The following is a 21,253-nucleotide window of genomic DNA, read 5'->3' on the forward strand; positions in this document are numbered from 1 at the left end:
TACACACACACACACACACACACACACACACACACACACACAATGGAATATTATTTAGCCGTTAAAAGGGAAGGAAGTTTTTAATAAAAATATATCACAAGGCAAAAAAAAAGGAAGGAAATTTTGACCCATGCTACAATACGAATGACCCTCGAGGACATTATACTAAGTGAAATAAGCCAATCACAAAAGGATAAATATTGTACGATTCCATTGATATGTGGTACTTAGAGTAGTGAAATTTTTAGAGACAGAAAGTATAATAATAGTTTCCAGGGGTTGGGTGAGGGGAGGGGAGAGAATTATTGCTTAATGGGTACAGAGTTTCAGTTATTCAAGATATAAAGAGTTCTGGGGATGGTTGATGGGGATGGTTGCACAACAGTGTGAATGTACTTGATGCCACTGAACTGTGTATACTGAAAAATGGTTAAAATAGTACACTTTATGTTATATGTATTTTGCCACAATTTTTTAAAAGAGTAGCATAGAAAGTAATGGAATGAGAGTAGAAAAAAAATAGAAGAAATCAACCAAACCAAAAGTTGGTTCTTTGAAAAGCTCAACAGAGTTAAAAAACCTTCAGCTAGAATGACCAAGAAAAACAGAGAGAAGACTCAAATTATAAAAATCAGACATGATAGTGGGAAACATAAAATAAAATAAAAAGGATTATAAGAGAATATTATGAACAAACTTCATGCCAATAAATTAGATAATTTAGATGAAATGGAAAAATTCTAGAAATACAGAAACTACAGAAATTGATTCAAGAAGAAACAGAAAAGCTGAATAGACCCATAACAAATAAAGAGATCCAATTGGTAATTTAAAAGAACCTACTCACAAAAGAAGACCCACACTTGGATGGCTTCACAGGTGAATTCCACCAATCATTTAAAGAAGAATTAATATTAATTCTCCACAAACTCTTCCAGAAAGTAAAAGCAGATGGAACCCTTCCCGAATTATGGAGCTAATAAATGCTATTACATGGACGAACCTTGAAAACAATATGCTAAGTAAAAGCATATGCCAGGGACAAAAGGCCACATACTATATGAATCTATTTATATGAAATGTCCAGAATAGGGAAATCTACAGACATATAAGGTAGATTAGTGGTTGTTAGGAGATGGGGGACCAGAGGGTGATAGCTAAAGAGTATGAGGTTTCTTCTTAAGGTGACAAGAAAGTTCTTTAATTGACTGTGGTGATGACTGCATAACTCTGTGAATATACTAAAAATCATCGACTTGCCTATTCTAAATAGTTGAATTATATCTCATTAAAGCTGTTCCCCAAAACAAGCATTCCACTTTTAAATATTAAAAGTGCCGAGCTCTTACATAATAGTTCATTTGGAACAAGGGTTTCCACCTGTTCCTTCATTCAGGCACATACTGAGCACCTGTTGCACTGTGTGGGAAGGGAAGGCAGAGGGGTACAGAGATGAATTCAGTCCAGCACCTGGGGCTTGTGGTCAGCAGAGAGGTGGGGAGCATGCAATCCTATTCCAGCCTGCTAAAATCCTTAGCCAGGCATGTGCACTCCACATTGTGACACAAGGGAGACAAAAACAATGCTAGCCAAGTTACTGAGCACTTACTGGGTGCCAGGCACTGTGTTAAGCACCTTTCATGCATTACTTCACTGGGTCCCCACAGCAACCCATGATGTGAGTGTTCTCAACAACCTCATTTTACAAATGGTGATCCTTGTGAAGAGTAAAGGGTGGTCCTCGGGCCTGCAGGCATCCTAGACAGAATCAGGTTTGAGATGGGGCTAGAAAAGGACCTCTAGGGAGAAAGTGAGGCTCCACAGGCTATGGCTTCTCAGCTTAGAGCAGCAAGATTCTCAAGGAAGCAGAGAGCACCGAGGTCCCAAGAGCAGGGTTCAGCCCTCTCTGCAGCCGTCCTCTCCTGAGACTGTTTCTTCAGCTGTAAAATGGGGCTATTATTCCTACTGCGGCCACAGAGTTGAGAACCCTGCACAAGATTCGTGAACACACTGTGTAACATATAGCACCATGCTAGGAAGCAAGAGACCCTGAGGAGAGGCACCCTCTATCCTGCACATTGGCAAGACTCTGGCCCCATGTGGGAAAGAGCAGCACATACACAAAACTCACACACACACCTCATCGCTGTCCCTCTGCCTCTGCTTCGTCATGCATTGCCTTTGGATACCGGTCACCCCTCACTCATCAACCTGCCAGCCCCACTCAAGCCCCTCTCCTAGAAGCTTTCCTGGGCTGCCCACTCAGTAGACACTCTTGGGGGGCTCTGAGGAGGTGCACTCATGCACCCGTAACAGGAGGTTATTAAAAGCACTCAGCACACTGGGCAGATGTGAGTGTTAAAGGAAATGCTTGGAGAGCACTTGGCACAGTGTCCATCTCCTCCTTAAACAGGGCGGAGTCCTGCTCTGCCCTGGAGGCAGGGTGACTGAGAGCTGACAGGCCCTGTGTGTGGGGTGGCGTGGGGGGCTCAGTCAGGGAAGGCACGGGGGGCTGCTCCCTGGGTGGGCCTAGGCACATCCTTGAGCACCAGCCAGATCCTCAGCCACCTGCTGGCTTCTCGTCCTATCCCTAGAATCCCGGGGGCTAGGGGCCTGACCCTCTGCCAGGGTGCCCTCATGCCAAGGGTCCCTTGCTCACTGCACACATCTGCCCAGGGGGTGTGGATCTGGAGGGCAGCCAGCAGTGGGTTCAGGTTGGGTGGGCCTCTCTTGGCCAGGGGCGGGGGGAGTCTGAGATCACCGGCTGAATCACCAGGAATCACAGTTCTGGCTTAGGTTTGAGGTTCTGCATTTCTAACAAGCTCTGGGGAGACAATGATGTGGCGATGGCTGACTGTACTTGAAGGAGCAGGGACCTAAAGCGTGGTGTGGCCATTCCTGAGAAGAGTGGTGATTGGCATCTCGGCACCCCCACTGATCTTGGAGGGACCCAGCCCTGCCTGGCCACACCCTCAGCTGCCAACATCTAGAGGGCAAGGCTACATGGATTTTCTGAGTTTCCAGGATTCCATTTCCATTACACGTATAAAATAAAAGTAGTACCACACCATAAAAACAGTGAAAAGTATGAAAAAATAATAGGAAAAAAAAGTCGATGATAATCTCATACTGTATGTAACCCAACTGTTAACCTCTCTCCCCAGGATTCCAAAGCGACATCTGGCAGAGTCAGGGGTCGCCCAATGAGTGGGGTCTGCTCCCGGAGCCCCACCTTGTTGCAGCGAAACACTGGGGGAGAGATGGGAGCTGCTCCTGACCCCTTTCCCACCCCAGGGAGCAATGCCCAGCCCTCTGTGCCCGAGGCCTTTGTGTGTGCGTGCTCAGCTGCATCCGACTCTTTGTGACCCCACGGACTGTAGCCCGTGGGATTTTGTCCATCTGTCCCATGGGATTCTCTGTCCATGGGATTTTCCCGGCAAGAATACTGGAGTGGGTTGCCATTTCCTCCTCCAGAGGATCTTCCCAACCCAGGAATCGAACCAGTGTCTCCTGTGTCTCCTGCAATGCGGGCAGATTCTATACCACTGAGCCACCTGGGAAGCCCTTGCCTGAGGCCTTCACCCAGACCTATCCTGGGGGCACCCCTCCCCCTCACAGGCTGCAGGCTGCAGAGCAGGCAGAGGTGGGGTCTGGGGGAGGGGGCGCACATCTGGGTTCCTGGCCTGGAGCCCACATTCCTTCCCTGTGAGTGGGAGGTGATGGGCTCTCAGGAGAGCCCTGAGGAAGCCGCTGGCCCCTCCTGCCCGACAGTAACAGGACCCACCTTGGCAGGAAGACTGGGGTGGGGTGAGGGGAGACTGGAAGGCCCAGAATCTCACTCTGGGGTGCCTCTCCCAGACTGCTGACCGGCCAGTGCAGGCCCAAGCTGGGGCTCTGTCCCATCCACACCAGCTAGCCTGCCCCAGGAAAACCAGAGGGGACAAAGAAGTGGCGGCCAGCGATCACGGGGCGAGGTGCTGGAGGAAGGGACCCCGGCGAGCTGTTTTGCCTCCTCTACCCACGGAGGCTGGTCCACAGGCCAGCCAGGGCCCCGAGCCCCCACCGGGGCCGGGCTGCCTTACCTGGGGGCAGTCCTTGATGTAGTGTCCTTTGTTGAAGCACAGGTGGCACAGGTAGTTGGGTGGGGGCCGCTTGCTGGGCTTGCGGGTCTCGGAGGTGAGGGTCAGGTCGGAGAAATGCTCGGTGAGGGAGCTGAGGCCGTCGGCGATGTTATTGAGGGAGCCGTAGGGTGAGGCACTCTTGTACACGCTGCTGCTCAATGCCTGAAGGGGACAGAGGCCGTGAGCCCGCTGGAGGCCTGGCCACTGGTGCGGCCACGGCCTCGTGGACACTTCCACAGGCTCGTACACACACACACAAGTTCATACCGATTCTTTTTTTTTGTCTTCCCTGATCTTTTCTTTTTAATTTATTTTTTATTGAAGAAAAATTGCCTTACAAAATTTTGTTGCTTTTTGTCAAACATCAACACGAATCAGCCATAGGTATACATGTATCTCCTCCCTTTTGAAGCTCCCTCCCATCTCCCTCCTACCCCACCCCTGGAGGTTGATGCACAGCCCCTGTTGGAGTTTCCTGAGCCATACGGGCAGTTCCCGTTGGCTATCTATTTTATATATGGTAATGTAAGTTTCCATGTTACTCTATCCATACATCTCACCCTCTCCTCCCCTCTCCCCATGTCCATAAATCTATTCTCTATGTCTGTTTCTACATTGCCGCCCTGTAAATAAATTCTTCAGTATCATTTTTCTAGATTCCATATATATGCATTAGAATATGATATTTATCTTTCTCTTTCTGACTTACTTCACTCTGTATAGTAGGTTCTAGGTTCATCCACCTCATTAGAACTCAAATGTGTTCCTTTTTATGGCTGATAATATTCCATTGCGTATATGTACCACAATTTTTTATTCATTCATCTGTCGATGGACAGCTAGGTTGCTTCCATGTTCTAGTTATTGCAAATAGTGCTGCAATGAACAATGGGATAACGTGTGTCTTTTTCAATTTTCGTTTCCTCAGGGTATATGCCTAGGAGTGGGATTGCCGGGTCATATGGTGGTTTTATTCCTAGTTTCATACCAACTCTTTAGTCACCTGCGGGCTCTGGCTTCCTGGAGCCCGTGTTCAAATCCCCCAACTTGAGTTGTGTATCCATGGACAAGCCAGTGAACCACTCGGGACTCCAGTGACCCCATCCAGTAAACAGGATTAATGACAGTTACCTCCAAGGGTTTCTAGGAGGCTAACATAACCCTTTATTTCTTGCCTGGCACTGGGGAAGTACTCAGTATATGATGATGGTGATGATGGTGATCATTAGTTCTTTACACGCTGCCAGGGGGTAAGACAAGCAGCAGAAAGTCACCTGCTAGAGCCAGAACTCTGCCATGTGCTGGTGGGGTGACCACCTTGCAGCCTTGTTTCCACTGTACCGAAGAGGAGACTGAAATTCGGCACTTTGCCTGGCCTCCTGCAGCCCGACGCCCGTGCACCGTGTGTCCGGGGAGCCCTCAGCCCAGCCCGGGCCAGCTCTCTGGAAGCCCGGGGAGGAAACGGCCCACCTCTCTCACCTCTCCCACCTCCAGTTGACAGGAACCAGATGTCTTGCCTGGCTTCAAAGCAGACGCGGCCCAGGCCCCCTCCTGGTGTATACAGCCTCTATTTATAGGAGTCACGGGCTCTGGGCGGCCAGGCACACTGGAATTCAGCAAAGGTGGGGCCTGCAGTGAGGCTGGCAGGGAATGGCCATGAGACCCTTCTCCCGGGGCCAGGCCAAGGCTAGAAAGAGGTAGCTTCCCCAGGGGCTGATGACAAACCTAGGCACGGGGCTCAGGCTTACTAGGCTCCAGTTCTTGAGCATTCAGTGAAGACAGTTCTTTTTCTGTGTCCCTTCAGTGTTGAAAGGGAGGGGAGTAAGCTGAGAGCTGGTCCCAGGGAATCAAGACACCCCTCCTCCAACCAGGACAGAGCCCACACCTCACACATGTATGCCTCGGGAGGTCCATCACTCCTCCCTAGAGGACACAGCCCTTACTCTTCTTGGCTCCCTGGACACCCTGCTCTGTGACCCTGGCCCAGCCCTTTCCCTCTCTGGGCCTCTTTTCTCTCTCATGTAGGCTTGGACCAAAGCCTGGGATCTGGAAGGAAAGACAGACACGACAACCAGGGCAGCTCAGGCCCAACACACAGTCAGTCCTCAGGGACTGTGCATTGAACCTAAAGGCTCCTGATGACATCTTGGGCTTCCCTGGTGGCTCAGCTGGTAAAGGACCCGCCTGCAATGCAGGACACCTGAGTTCGATCCCTGGGTTGGGAAGAGCCCCTGGAGAAGGGAAAGGCTACCCACTCCAGCATTCCCGTCTGGAGAATTCCATGGACTGTATAATCCATGGGGTCACAAATCTCTGCTCTACCACTGCAAGGGCCACTGTGGAAGATCCCACACGAACCTGCATCCAGTCTGAGGGCAACCTTCCAGCTCCCAGGTGGCCCCAGATGGTCCATCCTGAAAGGGAGAGGGTCCCCCATCCTTGGGGGAGTGGTATGCGAGCCAAGACAGGACAACCTTAAGGGATGTGGGGAGAGTCCCAACGGAAGCGGGATTAGATGATACTAGTAACATGAACTGAGTACTTTAATGTCCCTGGCGCTGGAAGCTTTACATGTATTAAGATAACTAATGCTCACCACAGCTCTGAGGCACTCTCCCCATTTTACAGATTAGATCAGTGTGTCCACACTTGTATTGAAGGACCTGGGAAACTTTTAACAAGTACAGTTTTTCTGGGTCCCACCTGAGACCCACCAAAGCAGCCACCAGGGACTGAGTGTCCAGAGTCTGCTTTGCTTCACCGTGGTAGAATATACGTTACGTAAAAACCTATCCTTTTTACGATGTTTAAGCGTGCAGCTCAGCAGCATGAAGCACATTCACATTATTTACAGTGCATATATCACCACCATTCATCTCAGAAATTTTTCATCATTCCAAATTGAAACTCTGTCCCCACTAAACACTAACTCCCCACACCCGGTTCACCCCTAAGCCCAAGTCAGCATTTTCAATCTCCCTTGGAAGGTACAACCTTCCCAGCCCTACCTGGCCTTGGGAGCACCTGGACTTTCCAGCCATCAGGGTTTCTCCTTAGCTTGTCTCTAGGCCTCTCCCCATCCAAACTGGTCTGGGGGAGGGCAGTGTTGCCCCAGCCTCCCAGAGAAAAGTTCATCCAAACAAGAAACTTGAAGTTCCAAATGGTGTGACTCATTCTCATGACTGGGAAATGCAATTTCACAAATAACAACCCTCTTATTTTTTTTTTCTTTCTTTCCTTTTTTCTTTTTCTTTTTTTTTTCTGGATAAGATTTAAGCAAGTCCACAGGAATCAGGGCTGTCTTGGCAGCAAATTGTCAAGAGGAAGGGGAAGTTTGGTGGGTGCCAGAAACTGCACTAATTATACCCTGAAAAACCTCTCCCCCATCTTGTGGCCACACACCCCTGCCCCCGGGCAGCCCTGCGGGTATCCCTGGGCAGCCAGAGGCCTCTGGGCAGGCTGTTCCCCGCCCCCGGCAGCTTGACACCCCCTCCCACCGCCTCAAGAAGGTCACGGCTTTTTCCCTCAGGAGGGTCACACAGGCAGCTGTGGGTCAGAGGAGCGGGGCCAGGGCTCCCCTCCCCGCCGCCTCTTCCCACCCAGCGTACACTGGCCTGGCCCTCACAGCTCCTCCAACTGCCTTCCCCAGCCCCAGTTCAAGACACCAGGAAAAGACGAAAGGAAGGTGCAGTCAGCCGACCCAGCCTCACTCTGAAGTTACGATAGAGAAAGTGAGGCCAGGGGCACAGACCAGGGCGCGCAGCCAGGCCTAAGGGCCAGGAGTTCTGCTTGCCGGCTGGCTGGATGGGCGGGTGGGGCGGCAAGCTGTTTCCTCTCTGAAGCCCTGAGGAGCTTGGCCCATGGAGGTAAAAGGCGAGCCGGTCTCTCAGCCGTTTCCACGGCCTGTGGAAGGCCAGGACACACAGAGCTCCCTCCCCTCTGCCCATGGAGCTGGGCCCCGGGCTTTTGGATTCCCCACATCTAACAGGGAGCAGGGAAGGAGGGCAAACTTTATGATCTCTGCAGGCCTGCTTTATTAAGGTCCAGACACTCAAGTACTGAAAGATGCCCCCAGACCACAGTACACAAGAGGGCACTTCATTCACAAGGGCTTCACCTCTCCCAAGTCCTGCCGCCTGTGGCTGGATGGCAAGGCTGGGCAGGGCTTCCCTTCATCAGTCACCCCTAATTCTACAACAGCGAGGCTGCTCCCCTCGGCGTCTCACTGGCCACTGTTTTTCTCCCTCCAGGCCTGCACTTTCTATCCCCTCCTGGGATGCCCACCCTGGATCCAAACCCTCCAGGATCTGGTTCTTGACCTGGTTCTGACTCCAGTGATGTGGCCATGAAACCACCCCTTCTTCTTGCTCACGCCTGGGCTGCAAGGGACAGTGTGAAAAGCACAGGTCCAAGTGGTCCTGAGGTCCCACTGGCTACAGAGGCCCCAGCCCCTTCCAGAGGCCTTCCAGACCTCCTGGCCACAGCCCTGTGCTGCGGGCTGGGATGGGGACTCCTCTGCCCTGGCCTGAAGGAGCTCTGAAGTCTGTCTCTCATCTCTTTATACAGAGATACCTCTTCATCTCTTCATAGGGCTGAACATTCCCAAAGGCAAAGATTCTGCCATCCTCCACTGCCCCAGAGACCAGACTCCAGTGCTCCTGAAGCCCGTGATAGTCCTGCATATAGGCAATCACAGGCAGGAAGGGGGCTCCATTTGACAGATGGGGGTATGGATGCCCTAATACCTTGAAGGATTTAGCTCAGGGTCTCTGAGTTCCCACGGACTAAGTCAGAGGGTGTTCTCACCCCAGATTTTGTTGCTCTGGCTGAGGGGTGAGGGCAGCCCCACTAGCGTATGGCTCTGGGTCATCTAGGCCCGAAAGAACAGCCTTGGGGAGGAGACCACCCCTCCTTCCTCCCTGGGTCAGTGACCCCAGCAGCGAGCAGGAAGCGTGGGATCCTTATGCCACATGCAGGGAACAAAGCTGCAGATTCCTGTCCATGGCTGGAACTTCTCCAAGGTTCTGGCTCGACGGCTGGGGAAAGTCAGATGGGAAGAACTCTAGTGTACTCTGAGCCTACTTGTGTCACATACTCAACTGGATCCTTTCCCTTCCTTAGACTCATACCTGCCAAGAACACTGTTCAGATGGGCCTTGCCGGGCCGGTTTTATAGAACTGGAAACTGAGGCTCAGAGAGGCTGAGTAACTTGCCCAAGGAAACACAACCAGTACGTGTCTGAGAAGAGATTCACAGCCTGATCTGCTGACCTGTTATGTCTCAGCTCCCAAACGGCCTCCAAGGCTTGTCTTCCCCTACAGGAAGGGGAGCCACCTGGCAAGGACCATCCTCCGTGGCACAGAGGCCCTGTGACTCCACCCTGCCAAGCCCCTCAGGCCTGGTGAGACAGGGTACAAGTTTCTCTGGGTTGTGTGAGGGGCTCGGGCCCTGGGAGTGGTGGTCCTGCTGAGGGTACACAAGGAGAGATTTTCAAGGACAAGTCAACCTGACAAACTGTGCTTCCTTTTGGCCACCATCCCCAGGATGGAAAGAAGGCACAGTGGGAGAGGCAGGCAGGAGTCAAGGCAGGTGAGCAGGCACTTCTGAGGGCAGCCAAGAAGAAGAAGAGATGGGTGCAAGAAGAAAAGAAGGGACAGCAGGCAGAGGTGGGCGCCGCACCGCAGGAAAGGTCTGTGCAGAGCAAATGCAGAGTCTGCTGCCCCTGGGGCCTGAGAAGGCCTTAGAGGAGGAATCCTCTTGTCCTTGTTCCCAGCTCTGTGGGGGTTCTTCCATTCTTCCATCAGCTGAACAACCGCCTCCTTATCCCCCAAAGCCATCCCTGTCCACACTGCTATACACACACATAGACATGCGCACACACACACACATGCACACACATACACCCCCACATGCCTCTCTTTGGGACAGGAAACCATTCATCTCACAAATGACTCCACCCCTTCTCCAAGGATATCTGCACTTCTTCACCCCTAGGGTCTATCTGGGGCTCCAGCCCCTGGGGTCAGACACACACACATTCTAAAGAAAAAGCAGGGGTGAAAGTGGGCTGCGCTCAGGGATGGGAGACAGCCATGGCCAAGGAAAATGAAGCCAGACCAAGGGTTTCCCCAGCTGTGGTTACACTCCAGTTCTGCTCTTGTTTCCTAGGTCCAAAGATGACCTGTGGGCCAAGAATGCAGCAGTGTTGACCATGACAGACGCAGCAACCCTCCACTCAGGACCCCTAAAGGCACATTGCCTCCTGGAAGTCCATTCACCTGGGGTGTGCAAAACCCAGCCCCCTGGACACAGCCAGAACTCGATGGGAGATTCAGATTTCAATAAGCAGGCCGTGTTCTTCTTGGTAAGGGGAGTTGGGGAAGAGAAATGGGAAAGAAAGGACCAAGGGATGGAGGAGCACAGTGACAGCAAGATGGAGTGGAACAGACCCAGAGGAGACTCCCCCTCCCCACTCAGTATCTCCTGTTCCCCACTCACCCGGCAGGGATTCACATTTCACAGCCACGTGCCTGCTGCCCAGCTCCCCTGCTCGAGCATAGGCGTTAGGGAGTGGGCTGCCTCTCGCATCTAGACCAAATACATTGAATGAAAGCAGAAAGCATGGATCTGAGAATCCAAGGACTAGACGGTCCCTAATATTTAGACAGTCTGGGGCACCACCAAGGCTTGTAGCCTCTACAGCAAAGGGCTTGGATTTAAGGTTCACTGTCCACACGATCCCCCTGAAATCATGTGTAAATGAGAGTTCTGCGTGTGCGTGGACAGGCGTGCTGTGTGCATTGCACTGAGGACAGGAACTTGAGCTGCTTTCAGATTCTCAAAGAGGCCCACAGCCAAAGAAGGTCAAGAACCCTTCGCACACCTAAACTTCTGCTGGGACACCTCTAGGCATAGGGTTTCCTGACTCCCACGTCAGCTCTTTAAAATTTATCAAGCAATTCATAAACACTTCTTCCGTGACATAAAACAAAAGGCTAAGAGGCTGAGGAAAGTGTTCCCTAGTCACAAGTCTGGGGAAGGAAGAGGAGGAGAGAGTCTAAGTCATCCATCCACCCATCCACCTAGCGAATGTCCACTGAGCACCTAGTCTGTCCCAGACAGCGACCAAGCATCGGACGCTGGGATTGCCAAGTGAAATATGACAGGATTCCTATTCTCAGAGTGCTGACACATAGGGTAATATTTCACAGCAATACCGACTGTTCAGACATGCTTTACCAGAAGCATGTACCATTTCTCTGTCACGGGACATGGAAGGAGGGAGGTGTGTTCCCCATGGCAGCCAGGTAAAGCTTTCAGAGAAGAGACATCCACTGGGGCCATCAAGAAGTAAGTTGGAATCTGTCAGTCACACAAGCACAGTCCGCAGCAGTAGAAGCAACAGCAAGTGCAAAAGCTTAGAGTGAAAGCTTGGTGCTTAGTGATTTCAGAAACCTCAAGTGAATCTATATACCCAGAGGGGGGCAGAATAAAGATTATACATCACAGCCACCACCACCCACACACACACCCACACACATACACACAAGAGGCCAAGCACCCTGAGACACACCCTGAAGCCCTGATCCTCAACTGATTCCCTGACTTTTATCTTCCTCCTCTTGAAGAGCCTTAGTTTCCCCATCTGCATAATGGGGACGCCGTACCCAGTGGGTGCTATGAGACAGGAGTGCTAGGAAGTGCTCGGTGTCCATCTCCTCTGCCTCCCCCAAGCCAGGCCACCCTTGGACTCACGCCCCACAGAGTCCCAGGCTGGAGCAAGGACATGACAGAAAACCCAGGACCCATAAGCAATGCCTACCACTCCTCAGAAGGTTTGGGATCGGGGACAAATTAAGAGAGGCACTGAAGCCTGGGAGAGCACCCTGGTTAATGCATGCCCCATACTGGCACCCAGGGCATGATCCAAGTGAGTGTCACCCGCATCAGCAGGGTGAGCCAATGGGACGGCTGTAGTCGGGATGGAGAAGACTTCTAGGTCAAGTTCTGCCACTGACTTGCTGAGTTACCAGCCAGGCCCCTGTTTTCTCTTCTGTAAAATGGGGGCCATGAAGAAAAGATGCCTAGAATAAAGCGCCACCACCCAGAGTAAGGGACGCTTCTCCGCAGGGTCTTTCTCTTAGTACTGACAGCGCCTGACTTTCTGCCACTGCTAATTCCCTATTACTAATGCTGCCTGCTTTCCTCCCTTCCACCTGACTCAGAAGGTCCACGAGGTGTGGTCTCCCTCCAAGTCTAGGTCCGCCCAGTCAACTGAATTTGACGGAGGGAGGGTCAGGCCACCTCGGCCAACAGGCCCTCGAACAACGGTCTCCCTTGCCTGAGTCAGAGCTCAGCTTTCCAGGGCTGGCCAGAGGGAGCCGGGCATCTTCCCAAGCTCCCAGCTGGGCTGGAACGGCTGTTCCTCCCAGGCCCTGGGGCTGCCCCCCACCACTTCACACAGACCACAAAGGCTGCTGGGAAGAAACCTCAGCTCCTGAAGCCCACTCAACCCCAGTGAGGCAAACTCCCACCCTCAGCAGACAGGTGGCTTTGTTCTACACATCCATGCCAGTCACGCAGCCCCTCGGCTCAGTCGCACCAACGGAGAGCAAAAGTGATATATCCAAGCCTTCAGAAGACTGTCAATACCTAGGACCTTTTAAATCAGGACACTGTGGTTACCCCCTCGAAGGGTTCTAACAGCCTCATGTGTGTAGGAGCCTGAAGCCCTGTTTGGTAAGCCTCATGAGACCCTTACTGCTGTTCTCAAATCTCCAGTGAGACCAGAGAGGCAAAGAGGAGGGTGTCCTCGGTGCTGTGAAGATAGCACTAGGACCCAGGAGGGCATCTGGGTTAACAGTTGCAGAAAGAGCCTCCTACTGGTTGAAAATATCCAACAAGGAAGAGGTCTGCTTTGATGGAGCATGCTCTGAACTTGGAGGTATTCAGAAGAACACTGGCAGGTGTTCTATGCCAAAAATGTACTCCAGTCAAATAGTTATAGAGAATGTCGGGCTGAAGAGAGGTTAGCAGGTTCTGCCCTGCAGGACTTCTCAGAGCCTTTACTGTGTTAGTGGGCAGTGTGTGTCTCCAAGGGAAGGATACTAAAGCTGTTTCCCAAATGGATTTGACTCCAAAGCCCTTCCCCCCAACCTCCACAAAGCATCACTTGACAGTAGAGCCACATCTTCAAGCCACATCTGGCCCTGGAGGAAGAGGAAAAGAAAACAGCTGCCCTAAACATCTGACCTGGAATGGGTCAGCTCCGTCTCCCTAAGGGGGTGCTGGACCTACCCAGGAGGGGCTCTTGGCATCGCTCGGAGGTGCTTGAGCACTAATGCTCAACATGAGGGTACTCTACTTTTCTGGAGGTGGAGTCCCATAGCCTCCGCACTGCTGTGAATTTAAATTCCAAACAAAACCTGTCAGGGAAGACCCCCACCCTCATGCCACCAACCCCAACTGCCTCTAAGACCTGCCTTCCTTGGGTACCCGGAGAAAGAGAAGAAGGGCATAGATGAGGACCTCACAAATTTCCCTCCAAAGACATATATTAATAGTTGTTTCCATAGATCAGGGGTTGAAACAGGGGTTCGTTCACAGGGTCTAGTTTCTATACCCAGAGGCCTTTTTAAAAACTGCACCAAGTCCCCGTGTGTGCTTTGGCCTGGCAGGCTTACCACACACTAAGAAGCCGAGAAAACCCCCACAAGCAACCAGTCACCCCCCAGTGCCAGTTTCTGCACTTGCCCATGAACTCCACCATCTCCCTCTCTGCTCCCAGGGCCAGTGTTCCACTCAGAACCCTTGGCTTATCTTCAGCTTCCAGAGCTGAGGTTCTAGGGGCACAATGGGCTTCTGTGCCCCCATGTCCTCAGCCCCCACCCCCGCCCAAACCCCAGCTGCATTCATGGTGTTCGGCTATTGTGGTGGGAGCAGCCTGGGGGTGGTGCAGAAGGGGGTGGGCTCTTGGCACGGGGACCGGCGCAGACAGGCCATGGTCAGTGGTCAGCATGCAAGTCACATCCGCAGGCACTGCCACTGGGCCTGCCAGGCTCTGAACGGAATGGCGACGCTCCTGGGGCCCTGGGGCCCTTCGCAGAGTCCCTGCAGGCCCACACACAACTTGCTTCCTGTCGGACAAGCCCCTCGGTGGTATTCAGGTGGGGGGTATTTTTCCTTGCCTTCTCAACCAGTTGCTATTTTGGAGCCATATTAGGTCACCAGCTAAGCCCTAGATGCAGGAAAGGCCTGTCCCTAGGAGCACAGCTGGGGCTTCAAGAGGGTTTAGTAGGCGAAACGGGTGAGGGGGAGGTGGTGAGAGCGGGTGAGTCTGAAGCCAAGAGAGTCTTCCGGAAGTCAGCAGGCACGGCCTTCCAGCCCCTGCATGGAAGTCACTGGCCCATGAGCACAGGAGAAGCCCCTCCTTACTCTCCCAACTCAGCCTGTCTGTAGGCACATCCTCTCCTGTACAGCTCTCAAATCCTACACACATCACCCTGGGGGAGAGCAGAGACTACACGTTACAGATAGGTAAACTGAGGCCCAGATAGAAATGAGGGTTCTTCCAAAGTCAGATCATGAGAGTTTTTTTTCCACCATTGCTCTAGATAACCTTTACCAGCTCCTTCTACACTGGCCCTAGCAAAGGAATGTGCCCCTTCAGTGGGTTCACCGAGGTAAGCAACTAGCTGAGGCTGCTTAGGGACCCCCACTTGATCTGTGAACCATGGTCTCCCTTCTACTTTGGGCTCCTACAGGATCCCCATGAAATCACCCACCATTCACACAGTATCTTATCTGTCTTCTAATCGGGGGCCCCCATGGGACTCTGGTGGAATTCCCAGGGGGCCAGGCAGAGCTCAAAAATGTTCTGTAAGAGAACAAACAACTGACAAGACCCAGGCACTGTCCTCCAAAGCCCCTGGTCTCAGAAGCCAGTTCCCCGAAGAGGAGGCAAATTCCCTTGTAAGAAAGAAAGATTTCCAGCCAAGAACAATTCCTCACATGGAGAGAGTGCTTTACAGTCTACAAAGAGTTCTGGAATACGAATGCTGTCGCCTGGTACCAAAGGGTGCTTTCCAGATTCATCTCCCCCAGCTATGCCTGACAGTCCAATACAGGTCAACCATCCCTTCTTTCTGCTGGCCTGCCGTTGGCCCATCTCTAGGCTTCAGGCCAGCAATTCACATAGCCATGTCTTCCCTAGTCAATAATGGCAGAGGCAAACACATTACGGGGTCATAAAGGGCGACCCTCTGTCTTTCCCACCTCATCACCAGCACACTGGTGTATACACAGGTCTTCTCCCGCAAACTGGTAAGGGACTCTGACTCTCCTGAAACTAACTGGTATGCCCTGGTCTAGAAGGCAAGTGCCCCTCCCGTGGGTTCTCTTCCCGGGCCCCTCCCTCTGCACTTTTGCAGAGAGAACTGCCAGAAGCAGAGTGAGGGAAGGCCACAGAGGGTGTCTGCGGTTCTCACATGAGGCAGGAGTAAGTGGGAGTGGGGCCCAGGAGGAGTCCAGCTGAAGGGAGAGAGGATGGTATCCAGAAAGGCTCTGAAGGGCTCTCCAAGGGGCTGGGAGGTCCTGGCAATCTGGGTATTTATCTGGCTGGGGAAAGATGCAATCTGGGTATTTATCTAGCTGCCCGTCTGACTTTGTAACTGAATCCATCCAACAAGCAGACTTTGCAACGGCAGCCGGCCCAGGTTTCGGGAGAAGGCACTGGGCAGCTGGAACCTCTCCCCCTATCGAGCCCCCTCCCAGGAGCTCAAGAGATTTCCCTTTCATTTCCTTCCAGGCTGGAAGGGCGGGGGACAGCACAGTCTGTGGGGTCAAGCCCTCAAAAACCACTTCCTATGTGGCTGGGGGAGGGCGAGCGGCTGAAGAGTGTTATCTGGGGGTCCCTGCGTGAGAAGAGCAGGAAAATTCTGCGGGTGAGTCACTGCTCTCCAGAATGCCCGTCGGGTCGGGAACCACCGAAGTCGGAGGAGAAAAGATTTCTGGGCCCTCCGGAGGAACTCGGAGCAAATCCACACTCTGTCCCAGCGAGTGGTGGCCAAGAGGGGGATGGGATTGGGCGTGGGAAGGACACTTGGAAGGGGCTCCTCGCACAAGCCGCGCCCCGGCTGTCTGGAGACAATCCGGAACCCACCCACCCGGTCGGGCCCCTCAGCCCCCTTGGAGCAGGGCGCCCCAGGCTGGAAGAGAGGGAAGGAGGGCTCCACCCGCCCCAGAGCTACTCCGGGCCGGGCTCAGCGGGGAGGTGACGCGCTCCCGGCGCCCCGGGGACTTCGGGAGGCGAGTTTGGCAGAGCTGAGCGAAGTCAAGCCAAGCAGGGCCGGGCAATACGGAGCCGGGCCGGGCCAAGCCAGGAAGAGCTGGGCAGATAGGAAAAGGCCCTGCGTGGTCGCCGGAGGGCGGGGGCGCGCGGGGGCACCCACCTCTCCGCGCTGCAGCTGGAAGAAGCTGTTGAGATAGCTGGAGTGCAGGGGCGAGCCCAGCTGCTCTGGGCGGCCCTTGCCGAAGGCCAGCTCTGGGGGCGCGGCGCCGGCGGGCGGCTCTGGCCGGAAGGCATCGAAGGCGCTCGCCTGGTGCGTGTCCTGCAGCGACAGGTAGACCCAGTTGAGCAGCTGGGTCGGCTGGTACACCGAGGCGGCGCTCGTGTCGATGGCCGACAGCAGGCTCATTTTGCGGCGGCGGTGCCGGCTCCCCGCCCCCCACCCCGGCCGCCAGCTCGCGCCCCCCCTCCAGCGGAGGGGCGGGCACCGGGGAGCCTGCGCCCACTGCCGCCGCCTGAGCCCGGACGGCGATCGCCTGCACCCCGCGCTCAGCCCGCAGCCGCCGCCGCCGCCTCCCCCCAACTGCAGCCGCAGCGCGCGCGGGCGGAGGAAGGAGGCAGCGAAAGTTGGGCAGCAAACTTTTGGGCCCGCCCCCTCCGAGCCGCCCGCCCCGCCCCGCCCCGCGATCCGCTATCTGCCTCTGTGCTGACCCCTTCAGCGGCCGCTGCTGGGGTGGGGTTCTATGAGGCCCCGCCCCTTGTGGCACTATCCTCGCCTTCCATTGGCTGTCTCATTGAATATAGAGTAGCGGGGGCGGGGTGAGAGGGGGGGAAGGGGAGCTCATCTACATAGGTAGCACGGTGCGGGCCCGCCCATGGGCGGTCCTCTTGCAGTCCCCGCCCGCTGTGTGCGGCCGGCCCACCTCCCCAGCTCTGCAGGAGCTCTCTGCTCCCCGGGCCTGATCTGTCCAGGCTCTCTCTGCTTTCGGCTCACTGCTGTCTCTCTTTCCAACTCCATTACAGTTACTTCATTTTCACTTGTTTTTTCCCACTATTTTCTTAGCTTCCACATACTCTCTCTCAGACTAACATCTCCTGTGTCCATCGTCTCTGTCGTCTTTCTCGGCGGATCTGTTTCAGTCTCTAGTCTTTCCTACATTCATCTAGTCTGATGTATCTCTGCCTCTCCCCTTCCCCTCTCAGATCCAGACACACGCGCGCGCGCGCGCACACACACACACACACACACACTCACACACACATCTCCCTCCCTCCTCTCGCTATCACCAAAGGACCCTCCCCCTCCCACTTAATTCCTTCCATCTGCAGAATCGTTTTTCGGGTCGGCTTAGCCAAGGGGGGCCTGGGTTCCTGCCCCAGGAAGGACTCCCCGCCCCCTTTCCTAGCCTTCCTCCCTCCCCCTCTCTCTTCTCCTATTTCTGCTCAGCGGCCACCTCACTTCTTGCACTTTTCCTTCGCCCGGACCCCGGGTCCCAGCCCACCCCAATGCCTCTGCGTGTCGCCAGGACTCTAGATGAGTTTGGGGAACTGAGGAAGACGTCTGTCACTCTGCTCCCCAGGGCAGCCCAGCTAGTTGAAGTATGCCGCGGGTTGGGGGAGGGGGGTCCTCCACAACCATCCTTCGCCCCGCCCCGCCCGATACACTCCGAAGCCCCGAGGCCTTCACCTTCTCAGACTTAGGTAATCTTCGGGCGCCTGCGCTGCGCCAGCGCCAGGGACCTAGCGACAAGGCGCCTAGAGGGGGACGCGAGTCACCTCTTCAACCTCCAATGGTTCTGGAGCCATTCAGCCTGGCATTCAAGTGCCAGCTTGGCCTCCTTCCAGATGAGTGGCCTTGCCGTTGCGCCTAACCTCTGCTGATGAACCTTTCTCTTCTGTAAGATGGGGAGGGTCACTGTCCTACCTCTAGGGATATCTGTGAGCTTACCAGTTTGAGCTTGAAAATCAGAAGATATTCCTTGAAGGTCAGCTCTCTGCTATCCCCTCGAAGAGGTTTTCTCCCACCACCTGCATGGGCACACATCTGTGGATGCTGGGAAGTAAAAGGACTTCAGTGGTGACTAAATGCCACCCTTTCCAACCATGTCACCAACCAAGAACTCCTTGGATTTTTTTTTTTTTTTTTTTTGTCTCATTTGATTATGTTTTCAAAGATTTTGTCTATCAAACAGTTTGGGATTATTAAAACAAATTATAGCACACATACCAATCTTAATATTTTTCATCATCAGAGACACATGTATATAGTACCCTTTATATTTTAAACCTATTAGCTGAAACAGAAAGCACACATTTGTTGGGAATAAATGTTACAACAATTTACTTTTGGAAACATTTGGGATCATCTCTGGAACTCTGATACTATCTTTAAGGTTCCAGGGGGAGGGGCTGGATAGGATTTGGAACTACTGACCTAAACTTTCCCTAAGTTTTACAGAGAAAACTGCTAGTCAGAGAGGAGACATCTTCCAATTGCACACCTTCCAATTTCAAAAGCAGGCAGTTGGGGAGCCTAAAGGAGACCCCAAGTTTCACAGCACTACCCCAGAACTCTGTCTCTACCCTCACTCTTCTGGGCAAGGATAGTCCTGTTATCTTGAAGTGCATATTTTTTCCTTAGTATGGGTTGCAAATTCAAATTGCTTTAGAGACCAGGCAGGTACCAGGCAATAAACAGGTAATCATGGGGCATGTGGAGAACCAAAGTGCTAGCCACACAAAACCCTACTGCTGTGGTTCTCAGCCTCAGAGAGCCTATGCGTTTCAGGCACCTTGTCTGGGATCCCCTGTCCTTAAGGACGATGTGATGCTGCAAGGGTACTGGTCCTACCTGGTGGCCACACTGATGGCCTCTGCCCTCTTCATCACCACCCCCACTCCACAGTTCCTACACAGGGCCTGTACATAGATAGGAGATGATCCAAAAATGTTTGCTAGGTCAATGGTTGGATGGAGGGATTATGGGAGCCAGATAATTCTCCCCTTTGAAGCGTAAATGGCTTCTTTGCTTTGTACTTTTCTCCCTCCCCTTGCCCACAACACACCTGCTCAACACGTGAGCTCTGTACCCAGTCAGTGATCAATAAATTTGAGCAACTGACAGGCAGTTTGCCTGGATAGCAGCTGACTGGGTCCCTCATATCCCCGAGGCAACCCTTCCCATGGGATGGAGGGTGATGGGTAAGAGTGACAAGATAGGTATTAGAGGCCTGGGTCCCAGGATAAGAAGATGGGTCCAGGCCCAAACTCTGTGCCTCCCCATGCCCCATCATGTACACATTAAGAAACCTTGCATTCAAAATGTCAGAGGGGCCTTCCCTGGTGGTGCAGTGGATAAAAATCTGCCTGCCAGTGCAGGAGACACAGGTTCAACCCTTGGTTCAGGAAGATCCCACATGCTGAGGAGCAACTAAGCCCATGAGCCACAGCTACTGAAGTCCACGCACCTAGAGCCTATGCTCTGCAGTGAGAGGCTACCACAGTGTGAAGCCCGAGCACCACAAAGAAGAATAGCCCTGCTTGCAGTGACTAGAAAAAGCCCATGCAAAGCAATGAAGAGACGACACAGCCAAAAATAAAATAAATAACTTTTTAAAAAATGTTAGAGGTCCTATCTCAAGCCTTCAGCTTACAGAGAAGGAAGCACCCTGACCCAGAGAAAGAAAGGGACTGGCCCAGGGTCACCCAGGAAGTCTGAGGGCTAAGCCCCTGCTCCTAATCCAATCCACATCTAACTCTCTGTTCCTTGACCCTCATCTGGCAGTCTCCTGCATGGCCACTCTGGCCCCTACACTGTCCTCAGGACCACAGGGAACTCTCAGATGAGGTTTGGATCCATGTCACATTCCCTTTCTATCCAACTCCATCCACCCTGTGGTCTCCAGGATGGAACAACGGAGAGAAGACACGGTTTGGAGCAAAGAAACCCAGCTGAGTGGCTTTGGACAAGTCTCTGTTCACTCTGTCAACCTCAATTTTCTCAGTTAGTGCCCGACAGGGTCAAACAAGGAGGCAAACAGGAAGGTGCTTTGCTAGCTGGGAATAAGCAATCATGTGGGAAGGAAGTGTGGTATTAATAATTTCAATAAGAGTGATATTCAACTTTCCTGGCATGGTGTTTGGAGGAGGAGCACCCATGTAGGGAAGTGTCTGCCTCTAAAGTTGCCCAGGCAACAGCTTTGATAGGTCCTTGGTTGCATTTCAAACCACGAGCTTTGGGGTCTGAGCAGGAGAAACTTTGGGCAGAAGAGCAAGCAAGGATCTAGGGTGGGGGGAGGGATGGGGGTCTTGGGCAGGGGAGGGGGAAGAGGGACAGGAATCAGCCTTCAGTTTGGGCTTGAAAGGCTGGCAGAGACGAGCGGAGGAAGAAGGGACTTCACAGCCCTGTGCAAACTGGTGCTGCTTATCTCACTAGAAAATATCCCATGGTGATTTGTAATGCAAAGAAACCCCTAGCCCTCTTGAACCCACCTGCACTCCATGTGTCAGGAATTAAACAGCTGATACCCACTGGGAAGGCTGACGTTTGCCTTTCCTCTGGGCCGGGGCTGTGCCCTGGGCTCCTTTGGGCTGCGTGTTGACACAGAAGGTGTCAGTTTACAGCAGTGATAGCAAAATGGCAAATACTCTCCCTGCACACTCCACTGCCCCATCCCCCAGTGAGGGCAGAAGTCACTGAGCACAGCACTCCTTCCCAGATGGGATTCCAGACTCCATCTCCACACAGCACTCTGGGTTTGCCACTAAGAGTGGAGCTGGTCCACAAGATGAAAACTATTTGCCATCCCTAACGCAAATCCACCATCCCAAAGAACCCTCCGACAT

At 53.2% G+C, this 21,253-nt stretch overlaps 1 protein-coding gene across 1 annotated transcript in view; it reads right to left on the minus strand.

Moving 5' to 3' along the window:
* ZCCHC24 (zinc finger CCHC-type containing 24) overlaps positions 1-16,970 on the minus strand; it is a 63,884-nt gene extending 46,914 nt beyond the window's left edge. Inside the window, exons 1-2 of the mRNA XM_065922711.1 lie at positions 16,572-16,970; positions 4,083-4,283 (exon numbers count right to left, since the gene is read on the minus strand). Coding sequence (XP_065778783.1) covers positions 4,083-4,283; positions 16,572-16,817 — 447 coding nt within the window. The 5' untranslated portion in view covers positions 16,818-16,970. The remainder of the gene's footprint in view (positions 1-4,082; positions 4,284-16,571) is intronic.
* Positions 16,971-21,253: the final 4,283 nt, after the last annotated feature.

The sequence above is a fragment of the Muntiacus reevesi genome, chromosome 2 (genome assembly GCF_963930625.1).
Source record: "Muntiacus reevesi chromosome 2, mMunRee1.1, whole genome shotgun sequence".
In the NCBI taxonomy this organism is placed as follows: domain Eukaryota; kingdom Metazoa; phylum Chordata; class Mammalia; order Artiodactyla; family Cervidae; genus Muntiacus; species Muntiacus reevesi.